This window comes from Brachyhypopomus gauderio, chromosome 5 (assembly GCF_052324685.1).
Source record: "Brachyhypopomus gauderio isolate BG-103 chromosome 5, BGAUD_0.2, whole genome shotgun sequence".
Lineage (NCBI taxonomy): Eukaryota > Metazoa > Chordata > Actinopteri > Gymnotiformes > Hypopomidae > Brachyhypopomus > Brachyhypopomus gauderio.
The window spans coordinates 32,403,749-32,420,990 of record NC_135215.1 but is presented as its reverse complement, the minus strand read 5'-3'; the positions used below and the strand labels follow the sequence as shown (position 1 = coordinate 32,420,990).

The 17,242-nt window shown below is 41.3% G+C and overlaps 2 protein-coding genes across 3 annotated transcripts; both read right to left on the bottom strand.

The window, feature by feature from the left end:
- Nucleotides 1-4,792: 4,792 nt before the first annotated feature.
- Nucleotides 4,793-12,545, bottom strand: gxylt1a (glucoside xylosyltransferase 1a). 2 transcript variants are annotated; one of them, XM_077007182.1, is made up of 8 exons: nt 12,057-12,545; nt 11,087-11,179; nt 10,639-10,834; nt 9,689-9,820; nt 9,081-9,332; nt 8,200-8,323; nt 7,594-7,766; nt 4,793-5,571 (listed from the first exon to the last, which is right to left on the bottom strand). In XM_077007182.1, exons 1-8 carry the CDS (start codon nt 12,269-12,271, stop codon nt 5,410-5,412), a joined length of 1,347 nt encoding a protein of 448 aa, XP_076863297.1. In that variant the 5' UTR covers nt 12,272-12,545; the 3' UTR covers nt 4,793-5,409. The 2 variants fall into 2 exon arrangements, with proteins under 2 accessions (XP_076863297.1, XP_076863298.1); XM_077007183.1 differs by lacking the exon at nt 11,087-11,179 and having other exon boundaries at nt 12,057-12,543.
- A 174-nt stretch (nt 12,546-12,719) lies between these two features.
- On the bottom strand, nt 12,720-17,011 carry LOC143515164 (YY1-associated factor 2-like). The gene is made up of 4 exons (XM_077007184.1): nt 16,845-17,011; nt 16,471-16,596; nt 14,806-14,952; nt 12,720-14,468 (listed from the first exon to the last, which is right to left on the bottom strand). The coding sequence occupies exons 1-4, from the start codon at nt 16,868-16,870 to the stop codon at nt 14,213-14,215; spliced, it is 555 nt and encodes a 184-aa protein (XP_076863299.1). The 5' UTR covers nt 16,871-17,011; the 3' UTR covers nt 12,720-14,212.
- Between the last annotated feature and the right edge of the window lie 231 nt (nt 17,012-17,242).

The window sequence follows — 17,242 nt, the reverse complement described above, 5'->3', positions numbered from 1 at the left end:
GATGAATATGTAAATAAACAGCAACACTAAATGTCAGAAATAACAACCGTGTTAATGCTGATGCACTCTGACCCTTATGTTAGTCGTTACTGGACTAGAAATCATGATACACATAGAATCACTTCACTTCCCTACAACAATTAGGAAACTTTTCATTCACTGTCATGCAAACAACAGATTTTCTTCATGTTAAAGCTAGTGGGCATGTTACATGCTTTACAAATGTTTTCTGTGGACATAAACTACACTGTTTACTGTTCTATTTTGACACATTGTCTCATGATAGCTGTGAAATGTCGCATAACACATTACCAGTTAGCGAGAATCAGTCTATTATAAGGTGTACAATTATTTCCTTTTCATCACATTTTCATGTACATCATTCTCTCCTTTCATACTAGATGGGAGACAAATGTCTTGGATTCTAATAAAGTCTCTCCATATCAGCACAATTACAGTTGCGTCAGCAATGCAGACACACAGACAAATATATTATTGATCTGAGAGAATAAAAAGAAAGGAGATAGCTAGCTGGAGAAAAAGGGAGATAAAAGAGTGAGAGAGAGAAAGAGAGAGAGAGACACACACACTGGTCTCTCTCCGAAGCAGATCGACTTTCCTTCCTGGTTTATCCTGTTTTGTCACCTAATACAGTCTTCAAGTGATTGCATGGCCAACATACACTATATTCCCAAAAGTATTCGCTCACCCATCCAAATGATCAGAATCAGGTGTTCCAATCACTTCCATGGCCACAGGTGTATAACATTAAGCACCTAGGCATGCAGACTGTTTTTACAATTTTTGTGAAAGAATGGGTCGCTCTCAGGAGTTCAGTGAATTCCAGCGTTGAACTGTGATAGGATGCCACCTGTGCAACAAATCCACTCATGAAATATCCTCACTCCTAAATGTTCCACAGTCAACTGTCTAATAAGAAAACAGAAGTGTTTAGGAACGACAGCAACTCAGCTATGACGTGGTAGGGCCACGTAAACTGACAGAGTGCTGTCAGTGATTACTGAAGCGCATAGTGCGAAGAGATCGCCAACTTTCTGCAGAGTGAATCACTACAGACATCCAAACTTCATGTGGCCTTCAGATTAGCTCAAGTGCGCAGAGAGCTTCATGGAATGGGTTTCCATGTTCGAGCAGCAGCATCCACACCATACATCACCAAGTGCAATGCAAAGTATCAGATGCAGTGGTGTAAAGCACACCGCCACTGGACTCTAGAGCAGTGGAGGTGCATTCTCCTTCCTCTTCCAACATGACTGTGCACCAGTGCACAAAGCAAGGTCCATAAAGACATGGATGGCAGTGTGGTGTGTTCATCAGTGAAGTTCATCTGGTGTGGATGAACTTCACTGGCCTGCACAGAGTCCTGACCTCAACCCGATAGAACATCTTTGGGATGAATTAAGAGTGGAGACTGAGAGCCAGGCCTTCTCGTCTAACACCAGTATGTGACCTCACAAATGCGCTTCTGGAAGAATGGTCAAAAATCCCCATAATCACACTCCTGAACCTTGTGGACAGCCTTCCCAGAAGAGTTGAAGCTGTTCTAACTGCAAAGGGTAGACCAACGTCATATTCAACCCTATGGATTAGAAATGGGATGTCACTTAAGCTCATATGTGAGTCAATGAAGGAGAGCAAATACTTTTGGCAATATAGTGTATCTATCTAATAAGCAGTTTTATTTATATTTCTCTTCCATTTAGTTTGCTCCACTCAACTAAAAGTAACAACTTAACATTCCTTCATACCGAGACACTGATCCTGTGTCAGATCTACAAAAATACAAGATTCTGAGATGACTTTGTTCTACCAATGGCAGCCTTTTCCAGCAGGACCAACATGCACATAACTGATCTTAACACCATGATTGGATCTTATTTCAGATGGAATTCTCAGCTCAATACAACAAATGTACCATGTTAAGTTAAATGACTCATTTTCAATTAGACTCAATGATGTGTGATAATAGTGAATCTCTGATAGAGGACACCATTTAAATACCTTCAACTTGGACTTCAATTAGTATGATAGGTTCAGTTTAATTAATCTTAAAATTAAAAAAATTGTTCAGTTTTCACAATCTGTAAAATATACAAAATGATACACACAAAAGTGTAAAACATCCTTAATCAAGGTTCAGGAAAACACTACATTTCTAAAGCACCTCTCTTTTACTGTCACCAGCTAAGAGGTCAATTCCCTGCTGACACACTTCAGCCACACGAGGTCTAGCATTGTCATGCATCAGAAGGAGACCAGGGCCCACTGCACTAGCATATGGTCTCACAATGGGTTGAGGATCTCATCCCGGTACCTCTGGCTAGCACATGGAGGTCTGTGCGGCCCTCCAAAGAAATGCCTCCCCGCACCATTACTGACCCACTGCCAAACCGGTCATGCCGGAGGATGTTGCTGGGAGCAGAACATTCTCCATGGCGTCTCCAGACTCGGTCATGTGTTCAGTGTGAACCTGCTCTCTATCCGTAAAGATCACAGGGCGCAAATGGCGAATCTGCCAATCTTGGTGTTCTCTGGCAAATGCCAATTGCCGTGAACAGTTTTGGGCAGTAAGTTCATGCCCCACTTGTGGATGTCGGGCCCTCATACCACCTTCATGGAGTCTGTTTCTGATAATTTGAGCAGAAACATGGATGTTAGTGTCCTGCTGGAGGTCATTTTGCAGGGCTCTGGCACTGCTCCTCCTGTTTCTCCTTGCAGATAGGAGGAGTTAGTGGTCCTGCTGATGGGTGGTTGCTCTCCTACGGCCCCCTCCATGTCTCCTGGTGTACTGGCCTGTCTCCTGGTATCTGCTCCATGCTCTGGACACTGTGATGACAGACACAGCAAACCTTCTTGCCACAGCTCACATTGATGTGCCATCCTGGATGAGCTGCACTACCTGAGCAACTTCTGTGGGTTTTAGACACCGCATCATGCTACCTCTATGGTGAGAGAACTGACAAAATGCCAAAGTGACCAAAATATCAGCCAGAAAGGATGAGAACAGAGAAAAGGTCTGTGGTCACCACATGCAGAACCACTCCTTTATAGGGGGTGTCTTGCTAACTGCCTCTCATTTCTACCTGTTGTCTGTTCCAACAGCAGGTGAAACTGATCCACAATCACTGTTGCTTCCTAACTGAACAGGTTGGTTTCACAGAAGTGTGGTTGACCTGCAGTTAGATTGTGTTAAGTGTTCCTTTTATATTTTGAGCAGTGTATACATTCATAAGTATAACACCACTTCAAATTAAACAGTACGAGACCTCAACATGAGGCTTGTAGTGCCTCATTCAACACATTACCATTGCTCTCCACAAAGGGATGTTGTTTCCAGCATCTTCAGAGGAATTCATCTTGAAAAGTGCTTTGGCTTTACACTATTAAAATGCCTCCAGTTTAGCTCTGCATTGTACACACCCAAGATTACCTGAGCAGTAAAGCTTAATGCATTTAGAATTTGTTTTACATTCTCAGCCTACTGGGTTTATAAGCCTTTTTATACAGCAAAGCCTTCTCTAACAAAGTCCTCCAAATAATCTAAAAGCTGTGTTCATTAATAAGCCTTTGGGTGAGATATTTTCATCTAAAAAGTAGGACCCAGATCTGTTTATCTTATTAGATCTGTTTTTTTTTCTGTTACCTTAGAATGCTTTTCACATATGCTGATGAGAGAAGCAGGTCTATGAAGCAGTTTTATTTTCTTAAATATTAATTAAAGCCCATTGATTTTTTAAGTGACCATTGTCTTTCACTCGTGCATAACATCATACAATGTGATTCTTTGTATATATATTTAAAAAATAATAAAAAACAGTGGATATTTCATAGGCAGTGCAATGTTTATTACAAAAATATACTGCATCTGTCAAACATTTACATTCAAGAAAAGATGCTGAGGTACAGTTGGTGACACCAATGGGAGATTTTAACATTTTGGACTGAACTCACAATCACAATAAAATGTTTTTAAATAAACTGTGGTTTAAATGAAGGTGTGTGTACCTAAATTGAACCTAAATGATTATGCAGTATGAGCAGAATGCGTACTGCGTTAGCTATTTTTGGTGTGTGCTTTATGCGTAAAGACTTTCTTTTAATCCCCCACTGGCTAGTGGTCATACTGTTAACATACTATATGAATTTAGTCTTTGTCTAAATTTGTTGTTGTTCATTAAACTAGATTTAATCTAATGAATTAACATGATCACCGAAGCCCTTCTGCACGTCTAGCAAACCTTACACATACTCCACAGATTTAGATTTAATATAAGAATTTCAAAACCTGCAATGTTAGAGCTCACACCTCATTTGTATCGGTACTGTTCTTATGATTTTCATCTATTTATTTAAATTATGAACAGGGCCTCACGCAGAGCCCTTTGTCTCAGCTGGCCTCTCTATATTAAAATATTTATTAAATAAAAGAGAGACCCTGTCAACATTTAGATTGTACATAAAACCTGTTTCTCTGACTCTGCAATTGTAGCTTGGTTTCTGATTTACAAACACCTACTAATCAGTTTTAAAGAATAAAAGTCTTGTCTGCAGCAGCCACAATGGCACATCACAAGTCTCCTTTAAGTGTATGATCAAATATTCTAATCTAAGTGTCTACAGACATGGTCATGGTGTTGAACGGAATATTAATAACACTGAAAAACTGCAAACTGCTTTCCATTACCTGAAATTAATATCATTGCAGATTCAAGTAATTCTTAAACAATTCAGTGAATCATCAAGACTTAAAGGTTGTGACTTCACCTAGATCTGTAAATATGTCACCAGTAGGCATGTTTAATGCACTTATATTATGATCCGTACCTTTTACAACTGTTGATTACAAACAATAACAAACAATAAACATGTAAGAAAAAGTTGTTTCTCTGATCAACAGACCAGCAACCTCTCACAATAAAACTCTTTTAGTAAGACTGGTCTCTGAGCATGAGGTAACCCCTTTACCTATCCCTGGACATAAATCAGGCTTATTGAAAAAGTGATGCAATCATGCCCAACATTCCGTGATTGCCGTCATTACTGAAATCTTCTGTAACAGATGTTCTCAAAGTCTGTTGCTGTCCAGCTCAGGAACTCCTGTTTCAGATAGAGGTTCAACAAACCTGCTTGTGTTGGAATACAGTGGGAAAATAAAAGACCTCAGCAGGAACTGCTGAGGAGCATTCTCCAACATTCTTCTAGAACAAGAATGACTGATTGTCAGAGTCCATCAACCTGGCCCTCCATGATAACACATCAAAGTGATTTCAGTGCCTACATTTCAACATGCTCTTGTTCATATCAGGCCCAGCCAACAGGAAAGACTTTATTCTGTTCTTAAGGCTCAAGGCTCCTTACCAATACTCTTAAGTTTTGGTGTGAATGGAATCACCTTGCCCTGTGATTGTCTTTCTCCAAGTTCTTGACGCTCTCCTGTAATTTCTTGGTTAAGAGGTGGCTGGATCTCCCACAGTACGTATGCATTGTGTTCTTTAGCTTCTCCTCTACAGGCTGAAGGAGCAAAGTGGCCGGATCTCCCCCAAACGGATACTAAAAAGAAAACACAAGCACGTCATAGCCATCTCAGATTTTGATCAATAGGTCTCTTTAAATAAAGCTGCCAGAGACCTATTCTACCATTATCTCACTATGTAAACAAAAGAAACTATTTCATGACTGTAGCAGTAACAGCCATGTACAAAAGAAGTGTGTAACTGTTTAGAGATTCCACCAGGATGGGCACAAAGAAATATAATAGTGGCTTTCATCTAAAATAAAGCACAAATTTACTAAAGTTGAGATTGAATTTTCTATAAAGTGCGTTCTTTCTTATTCTGATTTTTAGAAAGCAAGTGTGCTTCTATAAGTGGTATAGTAAATAAGATAAAATAACCTTTTCATGGGGCCTCATTTGCCTTGGGTTCTGACCTTGTATGAGGTCACTAAAATTTATATTCTTTTTATGATCACTGATGGAAGACACATCCAACCCTGATGAAGCTGCATTTACTGGTTCCTATTGATTTTTAGAAGAAGGATGGGTGTGCTGGACGGTGTCCCGCATTCTCCTGGTCCCAAAAGAAGCTTCGGCACTAAAAATTTTACTGCTGTTCCGTGGGGTTTGGCACAGTAATGGTGGGGTCTTTTATTGCCAACCAAACTCCGGTCTCGGTTAGTGTGTCTACTGGGACTAAGGGCTACAATAGGGTGCCTGTGTGCAATGTGGGAAGGGTTTCGTGCAGCAAGCTAAAGAGGAACCTGGGCACTGGCTCTTCTCTCAGAGAGGAGGAGGAGGAGGATGAGGAAGAGGCGGGTGAACCTTGAAAGGTCACACTAATCTCCAATGAGAAATGTTTGCCAAGTGTACTAGGCATCTGACTAAACATGCTTCCAGTGGTTCAATGCGTTTCAAACTCTTGACGATTGATGATGATCTTTCCTAAGCCATGCAAGGCAGTTCTGTGGCCTGCCCCGCCAAACAACCTGCAACCGACTGAATCATGGGCCTGTACTAATGACAGACCTCATTTGGCTAATGGTCCAAAATGCATCCTCCACTATCAGGGCAAAGAGGCGAGAGCCTGGCCATAATGACCAGAGACACACTGGCGTGCTCTCAGTCCCTCTCTAAAAAAACCGAACATGTCATAAAAAACAGAAAAACTGAGAAAGAGAGGGAGGCCCTCTCCAAACCCCAAGCCTGTAGAATAAAGGAGGGATATGGTGGAGAAGTGAAGACGGGACTGTAGGTCTGTAAAGATTAGCGCGTTAAGAACGATCGCTGTGCCTGACGTGGATGACGCAGATTAAGTCCAGAACACGATGGCCCTGTCAGGCTGATGGAGGAAGTTAACAGAGATATTGATTTCTCCCTGTGGCTACAGAGCAAACTCACCCTTTCATTTCAAAGCAATGTCTCAGATAACTACACGAGAGGTCTGGGATACACTTACACAAATGTGAACAAATACCATACTAATTACAAAAATTGGCAATGCAGTTTTAAGCATTGACAAGACATTGAGAGAAAGGTCCGGGAAAAAGCAGACGTTTAACATCTGAGAACTGGCTGAAGGCTGAATTAGTGCGTTTGACAAGCACTGCATGGATTAACACACGGCTGTGCTGAGACTCCACGGGTGGATTACGGAGAGAGACACGATGGCATGATGTCCAGTGGGAGTTGGATGTGGTAGACCAACAATGGCCCACAGGACCACAAGCACAGGTGTTATGTCTGAAAAATATTTTGCAAGACAAAGTGCCTGTCTCTTCATTCTTCAGTGCATAATGAGCATCTATTATGAAGAATGAGACGGCTAGCCAAATCTGTGTCAGCACGGGCCCAAAGGAAACCCGATATGGCCTTTCCAAAATTAACAACCTCTAATTAAATTTGAGTCTGCCCTAATGAAAAAACAAGCATGATATTTAGTACCCACGCCATTAAGCAGAGCATCCAATTAAAAAGCTACACCTGTTTTCTCCCGACACCTTTCAATATTTACCTTAAAAAGTTCACAAGAAAATAAATATATTTAACAATCCCACAAGTTTGGACGAACAACTTACTTCCTGTATGGCTTCATATATGGCTCGGAAGGCAGGCTGCTTGTCATCGTGGTAAACACCTCGGTTGCCATGGAGAATGTAAACACCATAATGTTCGGCAGCCGCACAGTTGCTGCCATAGATGCAGTGGTCCGGACGGTAGTTCCACTGACACGGGAACACAAACAGACCCTCTGTGGGACGCAGGAGAGAATTTAATCGCTAGTCAAATGACAACACCGTGCTCACATATATGCCTCAAATTGACGACCAATCTTTAAGCCTCGTCTTGAACAGAGAACAGCTGTTTTTATAACGCTGTCAACAAAACATCTGGTGCATACTTCTGGTTGAAATAATTAGAGAGACGCAGTCATCTTAAACTGCATAAAATGCAAAAACACAGAATAAGAAGAATGACTGGGAAAAATAAGACCTCAATATTTTCTTTTTATGCAAATACCATATCCAGTACTCAAAATCCAAAAATCCTTTTATTTTTTAGGAAGTAGGTCCATACTGCAAACAATCAGATTGTTTAAAGAACATTTCATGTTGCAGTGGGGTGATGAGTAGAAGGTTTGGACAGGCGAGCACTAGAAGAAAACAGGTCATCTGATGATCTACCTGGGTTATGGTGGAATATGATGTTCAGGAGATCTTGGTCCCCCCATGTGATATTGAGTTTGTATTTTTGCAGTAGAGGCATAAGCAAGTCCTCCCATCTCAGACGAACTGATGTCATGTCATTCTGTTCATACAATGCAGAAAAAGGTAATAATAAACTGTCAAAAAAGAGTGCTAAAAAATAACTATGATTATGATTTAAGTACACTCTACCCACATTATAAAATATTTTGATTTATCCAGATATATCCTACAGGTTTGCGGAGATTACTCCAGTTAGTTTGTTAGCCATACACTAACTTACCACTTACCACTCTCAAACCAGCAGTGACACAGACATGACATGCACTACACACCCACTAGAATGATGTCAGTGGCCCTCAGGTCTGATGAATGGGGGAAGATGTCTGACAAACTGCCCATGGCAACAGTTGGTCTACAGTACATCTAAGTGCACATTTAAGATAGATGTACCTAATTTAGAGTACATGGTAGAAGGCTCTAATAAAGTGGGTGGCTAGTGTAAATGTGCACTTGTGCACAACTTCAACAAAGTACAAGCAGCAAAGAACACATAAAACAGCTTTTAGTCTGCCTCATTGGCATTCTGGGGGTTCACAGATTATTTGCGTGATCTAAATAAATATTGCTTCCTCCTATGTCAGAAGGGCATGAAGAAACATTCAAAAGTGGAACTCTCACAAGTCAACAAATAGAATAACAGTGACCTCTGCTGTTTGATAGAAGTAAAATAACACCAAAAGAATCTCAAGCGTTTCAAAACAAGGGTAAAAAAATGTTCAAATATAAAATAAAATAAAATGGGAAACAATAGCAAAACTTGCACACACACACACACACACACACACACTCTTCTATACCTTGAAGTGTTTGGCTCTGATGCGGGTCATATTCATAAGCATTACGCCGGAGTTGACGCCCGTCTTGCCATAGTATGGGTGCCGTGCAAAACGGTTATACCAGCCAATTCGGGGCTCCTCGTGTTCTGGCGCCATGGCAGCCATGTGTGTGCTGTTGAACTGGGAGAGAAAGTTCCAGATTTCTTCCACTGGCTGCAGGAACAGGATGTCTGTGTCTACATAGAGCAGAGAATCCACCTCACCCAGGATCAACTGGGTGAAGGGGGTGGGGGTGGTGAGTAACAATTGTTGACCCAAAACCAATTTTTCCTAACAGCTCTGCTATGAGAAATACAGCAAAGTCACACAAGCTGCTAAAGAACCGTGTCCTAACCACTTAGCAGAAATGTCACACCGCAGAAATGTCAAATATGGATTTCCACAAAATAGCACTGGTTCACTGGAGGGTAAAGGGCTAAATTAATTGGACTGTACAAGCTGTATGTTTAAGGACAAAGTCTCCTCTTTGACTTACACTAAATGATCGTTTCATGTTCCCCTTGAGCAGCTGAAATGACGGACTAGTAGTTAGCACATTCTGTAGGTTGAGGGGAAGCGACTGTACTCACAGGTAGGAAGAGTCTCTGAGAGGCACAGGGCTTGAACAATCTCTTCCAGTCCTTAGCATTGGCACGGGGGAAGGTGATGGGGTAGATGGTGTAGTTGAACTTGGAACGGAATCTCACTGGCCACAGCTCCAGCTAGCAAACACAAGTCACTACGACTTAAACACAGATCCAGCACAGATTCTGCACTGTATCGCATTAATAAATCAAGTAACTATAGATGTTGAAAACTAACTGGAGAAACCTAAAGCAGCTTATAGAAAGCATTGTATCAAAATGTCTCCATATTGTTCCTTAATCTCAATCACTGAAAACAGCAGGAGTGACTAAACAATCATAGGCCAGGAAAACTACTCGGAGGGTTTTGGTGAGAGCCAAACTTAGAAATTCCCTCACTAGACAGTAACCATGTTTTTGTATCATGTTGCTGATATGAAAATATACCAAATATTTTAAAAATTAAATACACGCTAATACTGTTCTCATTTAACTACATTATATTAATATACTGCATCATATCTACATAATTCAATCAAAACTAACCATTTATCACAAGTCATTTTCTGATCACTGAATCCTTGCTGATTAAATGTTATTTAGGAGATAATTCATGTTCTGAGTTGTGGCCCACCAACATGACAAGTGGCATAATAGTGGCTGCTGTACTGGTATAGCACATTGATTATATTGATAATATGATTATATTATATTGATTTTCTTATTATTTATTTTTGCTTTTACAATTCAATTAACTGACACGAAATCAACATCTTAATAATTAGCAAAAAACTTTGAGTCTTAAAAGCAAAAGCAAATAACCTGTTTCAATACCCTCTTAGTTATATCACCAGTAACACATATGAAGTGGTTTATTTTTTTTTTTTTTGCATGAATGGAACATATACTTTCTAAATCCCAAAGAACAACAAAAAGAAAAGTTTCCACTAACTCACAGAATTTTTGAAGCCAGCATGGAGCTCATCTTCAGCAAAGATGTGAAAATGGAGAGATCTCTGGCTGAAGAGGACAGCCGACTTCAACATGGTGAGAGTCTCCTCCAGCCTTAGACCACATGCCACCACTGCCAACCTGACAGGTTCAACTCTTTCTACCTCATGGTCCGCGGCCAAAGTCTTATCCACAGTATACCTGCAGTACGAAAAGCATAGCACAGGTGGGTTCCTCAAGCGATGCTCATCAGAACAGCACAAGGGAGGTGAAATGGCCACAAGGGTCATCCTTTTCATGTTAGGCATTTAGTAGGGACCTGAAAAACAAGACTTGAGGGCGTCCGCAACCAAACGCTGATATCAGTGAAAAACCAAAGTCCAGTGCAATCGATGTTCCATCTACCGTGGACTGCTACAAACTTAAACTCACAATCAAGTCAACCCATCCTACCTACACGCCGACTCCATAAAGCAGATCTTTCCACAAACATCAGGGGGTAGTCTCCAATAGGGATCCCAGTGTGAGACAGACAATGAATTACACCTGACAGAACAAGAAACATACGCTCTACATATGTACTTCCAAAACCTCAAGGGCAATGTGGCTTCCACATCAGTAAAAAAAAAGAGCAGTTTTACTACAGAGTGAACGCACACCTCAAATATTATCAGAGGTGTCAATTCCAGGTTCAGAAAGTAAACGTCCTCACCAGGCTTCCTGGATTGTGTTGATTCCACTAATTTTACCTGGATTGCACTAATTAGAAAATCTAGCAAGCTTGAGCAAAATCCTGGTGAGGACTTTTACTTTCTGAACCTGGAATTGACACCTCTGAATATTATTTTTTGGGAGTACTGAAGTACTACAACTACCGATGACGGGAACTGTAGTTCAATAAGAAGGTCAAAGTATGCTTCCGTTTCAGAGGACTGCAATTTAATTTTTTAAACTATTAAAAATATATTAGTAAGTCGAAACAAATAATGTTACAGCCCAGGAGCGTTTATGGCAGTCCTCAAGATGAAAAGTTGGTTAACTTAAGCTCCGTGTGATATGAGGTTACATTTCTCGAGCAGATGGACGGTGTTAGTTAATATTAGTAAAGTATTTCTTTAATTAGTTGGAGAGCCAGCTAGCTTAACTTGGCTTAATGAGGCCTGTACACTGAAATATCTCCAAAAGTCAACTCAAACTGGCTCAAACCGGCTAGCAGAGTGCGCTGACCCGCCACATAACCTACACAGTAACTACTAAAACTTCGCTTGCTGGTTAGCAGCTAAGCTACCTTACATGACAGTACACGTCCCCCGCCAAACATAATAATAACTGTACTCTTTTATAGTAATAATAATAATAATAACTTACACATTGTTTATTTGAAGTTGCTAATGAGCCAAGTCAGACACCTGGCTAGCGTTACCTGTCACTCCAGTCAGAGTCCGTGAGGCCTTGTTCTCCCCGAGCTTTCCTGGCGAACCGCGGACGATCCCCGTGGGCCAGGCTGGGTCGGTCGGTCCTGGCCTCGGTCTGTCCACGTACGGTCTCGAGGGAGGAGGCGAGCTGGCTGAACACGTAGAGAAGCGAAAAGAGCGCGAACACAACACACACGAACAAAAGGCGAAAATACCGACGCATTTTCTACGAGCACAGAAACTGTCAAAACGAAGAGTCACGGCATGGTCGGCCGTTTTGAGGCGAGCTACCGCGCACAGGCAACCGGCTACAGCGGAGCTGCTCTCCTAGCATCCCGCTGTGCTAACCAGCTAGCTGCCTATGCTGCCACAGTAGAACCGTAATAATATCCCACATTTCTTAAAAGTACTGATAACTTATCGATATTCAGAACTATATAGTTAAATATCAATCTAGTAGTAAATATGAATCAGTTTTATAAATACAACATTAACCTAGTCAAGAATTTCCCTCTGGGATCAATAAAGTATCTACCTAGTACTATTAATATAGTTAACATAATTCATTATGTAGACAAGGATGCAATATTGCCTTTGATTACTTTGGTTGAATAAAAAAAATTGCATAATATTTTTGTTGATGAGATGATTATAGTTCACAAATGAAATTAAAATTAAATTTATTTAATTCATTTAGAATAGACTTTCCTTTAAAAGACAAACACACGTGTGCACACTGTGCTAAGAACATCACTGGAACTGTAAATTATTTATGACAAAAGGAGAAAAGTTGGCTTTTCATTCAGTTTTGTAAATGCAAAATTAATAAAACGTAATCATAAATCAACAGAATACCACCAAGCACACAAACCAATATAAATGTAAAAAAAATCTTTAAAGTTCATGTTGCAAAAAAACCCAAAAAATAATCAACAAAAACTAATTCAGATCAACACTAAACTGACACAATGATCTGGTATTAATGAATACAGCACATATTGAAGGAAGGCTACAGCACATCACATTTCCGCATTAAGCCCAGCATGAATACATGGAAAAATCTGACTAGTTTATTTAAAAACAAAAACTAATAAACTTCCAGGTGAATAGCCAATAATAAAAAAAATATATGAATTACTATTATTATACCTCATGGATTATTTCAATATAATTAAAAGACATGTGGGCAACAATATGATGCTGTACATACATAACATGTTGGTAGAAAACTCCTGTAGCAATTAATCTGCCAGTTTAAGGACCCTGATTAACAAATACGCTTTGAACCCATTATAACATAATACATCAAATCAAGAAAAACTTACTGTAGGAAAATGAAAAACATTATTTCAAGATTGATAAAATTCTGTGACTGATTTGATGAAGGAACATATGAATGACTTTAAAAGTGTTACAAAAGTAATTTTCCCAGTATACAAGACATCAAACAATGCTTGCATCCAGGTACTTATGATCAACTAATACAAATAAGTACTCAAAACTATTCACATTTATGTTCTGTAAACTTTCCACTTGTGTCAAACTCATACAAAACCATTTTCTTCCTAAAGGATAAGCAGAAACAAAAGCAATACATTATCACATTATCAAAATGTTATGGCCATATATTATAGCAGTGCTTCTCAAACCTTCTCCAGTGGAGCATGTGCACTGCACACGTTTTATGGTTTCATGCTTTAAGTTCAAGGGCCTAGAAAATCATGTAGTGCCGACTTCTGTGCGTATCTGGATTGGCCTGTTGTGTTAGTTCTTGTCAATACTATACATGTGCAGAGTGTAAGATTAAGAACCACTACAGTATCAACTCTCTTACTGTTCTTTTTAACAATCTTAACACCAGTAACAATATCTGAGCCAACATATCTCTAGTATGAGATTATAGCTCACAATGATCGCAAAGGACTGACACAGCAGGCAACCCCCCAAAAGCAATCCAATATTAGTTTCAGTGATCAAAACGAACTTATTCTTAGTTTCAATAGTCAAAACCGTCCCATAACCTTTGTGCTGTGTCACATAACCCTTTCTCAGAGCCCCATACAATCCAGTCCAGGGGAGGTGGTGTGGTAAGTATTGGGTGTAAGGTAAGTGGCGCTGTCTGTAACAACTTTGCCTTTCAGTGACATTATGGGATCCTCAGGGGTTAGTGTGGTTCTCCGTTGATGGATGTGCCGTGGCCAGGAGGAGAGGATGATCTGGAGACTGCTCTCTCAGTGTTATCCGAGCTAGATCCACTCTGAACTTGCAGCTCTGCTGACGTGGCTGTGGAGGAGGACGAGCTTGTGGAGGTGGACAAGGGCCTCGTTTTTTCCTTATAGTCTGTGATGATGACCGTCAGGTCTCCCACTGTGACTTCCAAGTGCTGAGCACTGCTTCTGTCAATATTTTTTAACCTTGGCCTGGGGATGGTGTAAAACAAAAAAAAACAATCCAAAAAGTAAATATAAATGTTCACCTAAAAAGGTTAAGTGCAGTCTTGTTGTTCAGAACATTTACATAAGATATGCAACATAGTAATACACAGTCAAAACATATTACAAAAATATCTGAAAAAATTAATGAAGTATTTTAGAATGAATTCCAACAACATATGCATGACATGTTTTGTAATTGTGGCTATTTAAAATAAAGACTAAGCATTAGTCTATAGTAGTCACCACAAAAACAGTCCTAGCTATTCATTTGTACACAACACTCTTGGCACTTTAACATCAGAACACAGGAGAAATCCTTTACCTCATCTTTTTATGGCTGTTCTTTTTTAGTGTCGGCTCCCTGTCACTTTTGTCTTGCTCCGTCTTTTCCTTCTTCTCTTTTTTGGGTTGTGTGGGTGAAGCAAATTGTGGAGCTACTTGCTGAGCCACAAGCAAGGGGCGAGGTTTCCTGGAAGAGCGTGTTGGATGAATAATGGTGATGACATCATGGAGAACCCATAGTCCAGGCTAATAGGGTCATTAGTGGACAGCACTAAATAAAGGGCTTGTGTTCCAAGTCCCCAAACCTCAAAAGCTGGGATCTTGCTAAGCTGACCACAGCTACTGGAAATATTAAACATTTGCAGGGTATGGCATAAATAGTCTCATATTATTATACAAATAAACATAGTTTTGTTAAGGAATGTATTTCTGCCAAATATTTACAGAGGTCATTTTTATGTACTGGCACAAAATTTTTTTTTATGTAATAAAAGTTCAAGAATAACTCAAGAGCAGATCATTCTAATAAAAGCACATGAAGATGAAGGAGGAAAACTAAGGCTACTACAAGTATTAAAAGACAAAGTGTCACAAGAACTTTTGAACAACTGTTCAATCAACTAGGCCAAAGTACTTTCAAATCTTTGCTTTACTAAAATAAATGCATATACACAGCATTATCAGTTGTAATTAGTAATGAATAAACATAATGCTTCAAAACCACGATTTAATGTCACTACTCTTTATAAGCAGATTTTCACTTTTTTAACACATCCAGAGTGTTTATTGTCTACATTTATGGACCTATAACTGCGTAAAATAGCGTTGAATTCTTGAAATGAGAATTGTAAACACATTTCAGGGGGTAAGAGAGTCTCCAAGCACATCCCTGTGCCTAAACGTGTCTACCGAATCAGATATTGTAACATCTATGCACGATAGAGGGGATCCCTTTCAAATCTGCACCATTTTATGCCAGCTGAAAGCAGAAAGTTCATGTGTTCGGTGCAGGTGGGAGCCGGGTGTGTGTGAGGTGTGGGGTGGGAGCCGGGTGTGTGTGAGGTGTGGGGTGGGAGCCGGGTGTGTGTGAGGTGTGGGGTGTTCAGTGCCGGTGTGTGTGGGGTGTTCAGTGCCGGTGTGTGTGGGGTGGGAGCCGGGTGTGTGTGGTGTTCAGTGCCGGTGTGTGTGAGGTGTGGGGTGGGAGCCGGGTGTGTGTGGTGTTCAGAGCCGGGTGTGTGTGAGGTGTTCGGTGCGGGTGGGAGCCGGGTGTGTGTGAGGTGTTCGGTGCGGGTGGGAGCCGGGTGTGTGTGAGGTGTTCGGTGCGGGTGGGAGCCGGGTGTGTGTGAGGTGTTCGGTGCGGGTGGGAGCCGGGTGTGTGTGAGGTGTTCGGTGCGGGTGGGAGCCGGGTGTGTGTGAGGTGTTCGGTGCGGGTGGGAGCCGGGTGTGTGTGAGGTGTGAGGTCCGGGTGTGTGAGGTCCGGGTGGGAGCCAGGTGTGTGAGAGGTGTTCGGTGGGGGTGGGAGCCTGGCGTGTGAGGTGTTCGGTCCAGGGGTGTGAGGTGCGGGTGGGAGCCGGGTGTGTGTGGTGTGAGGTCCGGGTGGGAGCCGGGTGTGTGTGGTGTGAGGTCCGGGGGGGACCCGGTGTGTGGTGTTCGGTGCGGGGGGGACCCGGTGTGTGGTGTTCGGTGCGGGTGTGTGTGGACCTACCGGGTCGACGTCCCCTTCCTAACGTCGCACATCACACATTTGAAAGCCTCGGCGGTATTCCTGAAAGTGCAAACGCTACAGTCCCAATAACCCTCCTCTGACGGGGGCTTGCAATGTCTCTTCGGCCTCCAAACAAAACACACACACGGGGTATATTACTATTTACAGGCGCTACACACAACAGGGGCAAACAAACAAACCGAAACCGAAACAGTTCTGGTCACTGCTGCACAGACTGTGGCAGAACCGAGAGATTCTGGCGACAATGTTGCTCTTTCAGCCGCCACACACTACAGTGCTCCAGTCCAAAAACGGCTACAAAACACATCGCAGGGCACCTTTTCCACAGCCTTATTAACACGCTACTCCGTTACCTTGTGGGGCTCCTCGTATCTCCCATTATAATGAGCACGCTGCAGTAATTAAAGGGAAATAGAGATTCGAGCCCAAACGTCCCCGCGCGGAACGGCTCCAGCTGTCGACACAACTCCAGACGGAAGTCGGTCACGTGACGCGAGGTGAGCCAATCACGAGAGAGGGAGGAAAAGGACGAGGACACGTGAAACGGGAAATTCCCCATAGGAAACAAATGGTGTATATATAAATATAAAATATAAATATATAAAAAATTGTGATTTTATTGTGATATATGTCCACGTTTGATAAATTGATAAAGTAATTTGACATCGGCTTTAAAAAAAAAAACTCGAATTAAAAAGTAAAAGTCGCTGTAATAATTAGAAAGATATTAAGGATAACAGAACATTTCAGA

Excerpts from the sequence above, each read along its gene's own strand:
- LOC143515164 (XM_077007184.1), bottom strand. The coding sequence starts at position 16,870 with ATGGGAGATACGAGGAGCCCCACAAG. Across the intron at positions 14,953-16,470 it reads AGGAAGGGGACGTCGACCCG|GAAACCTCGCCCCTTGCTTG; the intron begins GTAGGTCCACAC and ends ACGCTCTTCCAG. Across the intron at positions 14,469-14,805 it reads AACAGCCATAAAAAGATGAG|GCCAAGGTTAAAAAATATTG; the intron begins GTAAAGGATTTC and ends CACCATCCCCAG.
- gxylt1a (XM_077007182.1), bottom strand. The coding sequence starts at position 12,271 with ATGCGTCGGTATTTTCGCCTTTTGTTCGTGTGTGTTGTGTTCGCGCTC. Across the intron at positions 9,821-10,638 it reads ATGCTGGCTTCAAAAATTCT|CTGGAGCTGTGGCCAGTGAG; the intron begins GTGAGTTAGTGG and ends TGTGTTTGCTAG. Across the intron at positions 7,767-8,199 it reads CATATTCCACCATAACCCAG|AGGGTCTGTTTGTGTTCCCG; the intron begins GTAGATCATCAG and ends TGCGTCCCACAG.